Consider the following 6,013-nt stretch of genomic DNA (forward strand, 5'->3'; position numbering starts at 1 on the left):
GGGTGTATGTCGAGCTAGCTGTCGGTCATATGTCATGCTAGTTGGGGTTGTGTAGGTAGTCATATGCCGAGCAGCGGTGGTGTACGTCGAGTTAGCAGTCGACGCTTTTTGCCTGTGGTGCTTATTATTTCTGTTGATGTCTGTGTCTTTACTGTTTGTTCTCCGTACTCAAGACATTCAACCGCATGGTAGTCCTAAGCGAGGAAGGAGATCTAGGATCATGGAACGGATACACGTGGAAAGCGAGAAGACCGTCAAGTGAATTCTTCAGTAAAATTACCCATGACAATGTAAGCGAGTTGTTTTCATTGTTGTCGTTTGTTTCGTTCTTTCCTCCTATACATATCCACATCTCATCTCTTGGCTATCGTTGATCTATCTCCATGACAACATCTCTTTCTACTTTCATCTGTGGCGCTTCTCATCTCCTGTTTCTTTGTGTCTTCAATCTTGAATCCAACATAAAAGCCTTTCGTCTCGCTTCTTGACAGTGCTTTGACCTGCTTCTCTGTCGAGTTTCTTTCTTGTATGTATGTATATATGTATATGTCTCTCGCTCAGACAGCAGCCGTGTTCATCATCATCGTGATTCTCCAGGTGTATATACAGTCCATTCCAGGACTCATATGATGAGTCCATGAAGCATGTGGCAGGTCTTTGTCATAATCTCCATACGTTCTGAAAACGCTTCTTCTATTCCAACTCTACCTATATCATAGAAGCCCATCAATGTCAGGATCATCTAGAGAGGTCATCTACTCATCTTCTATCTATCCTTCACCTGTCTATCGATTCCTTATGTATCTATCTATCTATCTATCTGTAATCCTGCTGCTTCTCTCTGTGTAAATCTTCTTCTTTTTCTCATCATCTCTTGGCTATCGTTGATCTATCTCCATGACAACATCTCTTTCTACTTTCATCTGTGGCGCTTCTCATCTCCTGTTTCTTTGTGTCTTCAGGATGGAAGGCTATGGGCTATTACACAGCATCACCAAGTTGGGAAGTTAACGACAACGGGCTTTCGTAACTTAGGCTATATTGGACATGAGGACCTTATCGACTTCGCATTTGATCCAAAGGACAATAGTATGTGGGGTGTCAATCGAATTGTAAGTCATGCCCTTTTTCATCCTCATCTGTTAAGTCACTTTCTCTTCCTCTTCTATCCTTCTCCCCTCTCATTCCTTTCGCTTATGTATCTTCAACCTACCGACACAGACAGATAGAGAACAACACGAGAGAAGCAAAGATAGACGTGGTCGTTTCTCTATATGTATAGGAGAATCATCGATAGATAATATAAAAAGTCATCTGACAATTTTTTCCTCTTTCTCTTCTTTTGAACTCGATGTGTGTGTATTTCGCAGGGAGAGCTTCTTCATTGGATAGGCTACAGCTGGGACAAAAAGTATCATGCGGGCTTTCATAAGTTAAAAGCTATTGCTGTAAGGAATACACCTCTCTTTCTCTCTCTATCCCTATATCTCCCTGTGTCTCTCTTCTCTAGGGTCCTGTCATCTCTCTCTATGTGGGGTCTACGTTCCTCCATGTATGTATGTATGTATGTATGTATGTATGTATGTATGTATGTGTATATGTATGTATGTATGTATGTATGTATGTATGTATGTATGTATGTATGTATGTGCACATTGAATAAGAAGGATTGAATGAGGTCGGGGCATGTCTATCCCCACTGATCCTTCTCCATTTCGTGATTCTTCTCTTTCTCTCTATCTGTCTATGTATTGATATAGGTCTATATATATATATGTGCGTGTGTTTGCTGTGAGAGAGGGCTTTTTCACTTCAAAGTTTTTGAGAAGTGTGTATAGGCGTGCATCATGTCTTGCGTACATCACCTTACTTCTCATATAGGCCCTCTTTCGTATGGATTACCTCCTTCTTCTTCTCCTCTTTCCTTCCTCTTCTTTCGTTCTTCTCCCTCTCCCTATCTCGGTTTTCTGTCCTCTTCTTGTCCCTTCTTTCTTTTCTTTTCTTTTTAGTTTGATCGGAAAGGCAACCTGTGGGCTGTGAATACCGCGTGTGAAATAGGCATGTGGGATGAAGACGAACAGCAATGGGACCTCAAGGTAACAGACAACACACCAAACAAGACAAGAAAGAGATGAGAAAGAAAGAGATCAATAAGGAGATAGAGTGATGCAAGATGGATAGGGCACATGTCAAAAAGAAGAAAGGAAGAGGAAGAAATGAAAGGGAGAACATCCATGTTTAGATTGAGTATTTAAAGAGTATAACAAAGAAGATCTATGAGAGTAGGCAGGTGTCATAGAGAAGCGAAGAAAAATATATCTGTGTGGCTGTAAGTGTACGTAGTAGTATCAGGCGTATCTTATCTTAAGCACTAGAGCCCTCTCGCAATTCATCTAGTGAAGTCTACACACCTAGATACGTAGACATACATACTTCTATACTCTTTATGCTGATTAAGAAACATCCACCTACCCATATGTCTGTCTAAGACAAGACACCTACGTACACGCATACGTACACCTCAATACATATACATCAACATAGAGATAGATTACAGATAGATAGATAGATAGATAAAGGATAGATTAATGATAGGTAGATAGATAGAAGATAGATAGATAAAGTCCATGAGTGTGTGGATGTTTTGTGTGCCTGTGCGTGTGTGTATGTATTTTCGCGAGAAAGGTGACGCTGATGTATGATCTTTTTATCTTTCTTTTTTGTCTTTGCTTCTTTCTTTCCTTGGCTGCTTTGTAGGATGTGCCAGGAGGTCTGCGATTGCATACGTTAGCCTTTGATGAAAACAACAAGCTGTGGGTGATCGGTCACCATGGAGAGCTCCTCCTCCTGGCAGGGAGTCGATGGGTTGCCTATGGATGGATAGGGTGCTGGAAGTTTAAGGACCTGGCGTTTCGATGGAGCCAAGCATCGATTGAGAAGTTAAGATCGATGCGATCTTCTGGGACCGTTATAGCTTCACACCCATCACAGGCTCGTATCGATGCGATCCCAGGGCCCCAAGTACCTTAACACCTATGTTCAAGAGAAGCCACACAGGCGGCTCAACCTCAAGAAAGAAAGAAAGAGTGAATGGCGGATGAAGAGATTGAAATGTGAAGAGAGAAAAGGTAATAGTGACGGAAGGTGAAAGGGGAGAGAGAGATAGGTGGGGTCGAGCAAGAAAGGGTGTCTATCTTATCATGTTAGATGAAGAGAAGAGAAGAGAAGAGAGACAGAAGAAGGGGTGATGAAGATACAAGAGAAGAGAGAGAGGTAGCACTGAGTCATGTGGATAGAAAACTGAAGAGAAAAGAAGAAGATTAGAATAAGAAAGGATGTTTCATAAGGGGGGAAGATTTCTTGTTAAGTTTATAATCGTAGGAGAAGAAGAAAGGAAGAAAGATAGATGGATGGATGAGCGTCCTGGATGAGGAGCGTTCGAACCCCAATGGTGTCCTTCGAGTTGCTAGACTCTTTCTTCTTCTTCGTCTTCTTCTTCGTCTTCTTTACTAGTCAATCAATTAGCTGGCATACAGGCAGATAATTAGGTAGATCGATAGAGAGATATGCATGAAGGTAGTATCGATTTGCTCTAGCTAGGCAATTCTCTATTTGAGGGGTATGTAAAAAGTGTGTATATGTATGTGTGTAGTATAGCCGGGTGGTCGTCTGCCTGAAGTGCCCAGTCTTCTTGTCTGTTATATTATGGAGGCGTCGAAATGCAAACCCCCTCTTCTTTCTTTCTTTCTCTTTTTCTTTCTTTCTTTCGTTTTTTCGTTCTTTCTTTGCTTTTTCGTGTTTCGCACCTAAATGTAGTAGTGAAGATCTTTCTCTCTTCCACACATTTCGTTCTTCCTCCTCTTCTTGATAAGATGAGAAGAGAGGTCAACGGCCCCCTCTTCATATAGAGGAAGAAGAGAAACCAAATGAAGCACGGAAGCAAGACATGTTGTGGGCCAGCCACTCTATTCTAGCATTCTTCATCTCTCGGCTCAAGATAAGATAAGATACCTGTGTATATCACGTTAATCTATCTATTGATATATGGATGAATGTGTCTATATGTATATGTATATATAGGTAGATGTATGTATCCATTCATTTGTATGTATATATATATATATATTAAGGTCCAGTGAAAGGACTGAGGAGGAAGAGAAGAGGAGTGGGTGATGAGATCAATCATCTCAGGTGTACAGACACCTCAGAGAGAGTGATAGAAAGATAGGCTTTTTTTCCCTGGTTTTTTCCTTTCTTTCTTTCTTTCTTCCTTTTACTTCTTCTCCACGTTTTATGAGTGATTTGAGAGGAACGACCAATGAGAAGTGAGCGGTTACCCTAATCATGAAGAAGAAAAAGAAGAAAAAAGGAAAGATGATGAGGATGCAAGGAGCCACCAAACCATTCCTTTCATGGGATCTTCTGATCTTACACATGAAGAAATCCCCTATCATCCATCACCAACTCTTCTTTCTTCCTCCTCCCTCTTCTCTCCTTTTTGGTTAAGAAGATTTGTACTTTATTGATCTCTATAGATCGATAGATCGAAGGTTTATCTTCATCTATCATCTGTTGTCTTGTCTTACTCTCGAACAAGAAAAAGAAAAAGGCGCTCCCTACTTTCCCACTTCTTCTGAATCGATGGCTCTTCCCTTTCCGCTCTTCTCCACAACAAAGAAAAGAATCTCCCCCAATAAACAGATAGATAGATAAATGTAGATAGATAAATGGATTAAAGATAGATAGATAGATATTACAGATAGATAGATAATACAGATAGATAGATAAATGTATATGGATAGATTGATAGATCGATCGATAGACTATTGGGGATAGGTAGATTAAAGAGAGATCGATTCAGGGTGGCTGAGATAGACGAGATTTGGGTTTTTCTTTTCAAATCGTCTCCATCGCGGTAACCTTCATGATCGTTGCCAGCAGGGCGTGTCGTAGTAGTAGGGGCATCCCCCAGTAGCATAGGATGACTGAAGAGAGAGAGTGCGTGAGCGATAACAAACATAAAGATAGGTCCTTATAGAAAGAAGAAGAAGATGGGTGGTCGTAGGCTAAGGGAGCTTTTCTTTGTTCTCCTTCTGTGCGCCCTCTATCTACGTCTTAGGAAAATGACGAGGGAAGAGGAGAAAGGCAGGGGCAGATTACCTCTTTCAGGAACTCCAGTTGTCTTCTTCCTTCTTTATTTCATTCTCATCACTAATATATCGCCAGCAGAAGCACCGGCAGCTTTAGTCATAGCAGTTGGTGCGACAAAACTTAATGCAATAGCAGTCAGTAGTAGTCGTCATAACGTTAGTAGTCGTAGTCGAAATTCATTGTAGTCTCGTGGTGGATTTGGCGTGGAACCGAAACAAATGCAAACCTCGTGAAAGCCAACACCTTCATGGAGCTATTATCTATCTATTATCTACCTATCTAGTTCACTCTATCTATCCAGCTCTCTCTCTCTCTCGTCGTATCTCTCTATTTATATCTGTCTACTTCTACTGATGTATCTCTCGCTGTAGACCTTCTTGGTCTTCTATAAGAAGGAGGAGGAGTTTATGTTATTCTTCATTCATTCATTCTTGCTTACTTTCGTGTCCCAGTGCTGCCTGTTTGCTTGTTTATAGTTTGACTGGGGGGATCAACCCATCTACGTACACTTCTTGTTGCTATTCGTGTAAGATCTACAGTGATACATAAAGGGTCATGATGGTGTTGATCGCTTGTAGAGAAACATCGTGTGAAGACTGCAGCAGGAATGAAAGAAGTGACTGACGGCGTATGTAATAGAGGAGAGAAAAGATGAATCGAGAAGATCAAGCAGAAGAAGAAAAGAGTGAAAGAGAGTTGACAAGCTTCTAGGATGATCGACTACCAGAATAACAAGAAGGATGATGATGATGAGGGACCATACAGTAGTCATTCCCCTGCAACTCCCACAAGAATTACGACGACTTCTATTAGTACTACTACTTTATCGCCTATTACTACTACAGTAATATTGATAAGAAAA

The 6,013-nt window shown here is 41.0% G+C and overlaps 1 protein-coding gene across 1 annotated transcript in view; it reads left to right on the forward strand.

Moving 5' to 3' along the window:
* CSUI_000843 (uncharacterized protein) overlaps positions 1-3,958 on the forward strand; it is a 10,859-nt gene extending 6,901 nt beyond the window's left edge. The window contains exons 3-7 of the mRNA XM_068061050.1: positions 174-290; positions 963-1,112; positions 1,371-1,448; positions 2,010-2,096; positions 2,758-3,958. Coding sequence (XP_067926976.1) covers positions 174-290; positions 963-1,112; positions 1,371-1,448; positions 2,010-2,096; positions 2,758-3,030 — 705 coding nt within the window. The 3' untranslated portion in view covers positions 3,031-3,958. The remainder of the gene's footprint in view (positions 1-173; positions 291-962; positions 1,113-1,370; positions 1,449-2,009; positions 2,097-2,757) is intronic.
* The last annotated feature ends 2,055 nt before the right edge of the window (positions 3,959-6,013 follow it).

Source organism: Cystoisospora suis, assembly GCF_002600585.1.
Source record: "Cystoisospora suis strain Wien I chromosome Unknown contig_321, whole genome shotgun sequence".
NCBI lineage: Eukaryota > Apicomplexa > Conoidasida > Eucoccidiorida > Sarcocystidae > Cystoisospora > Cystoisospora suis.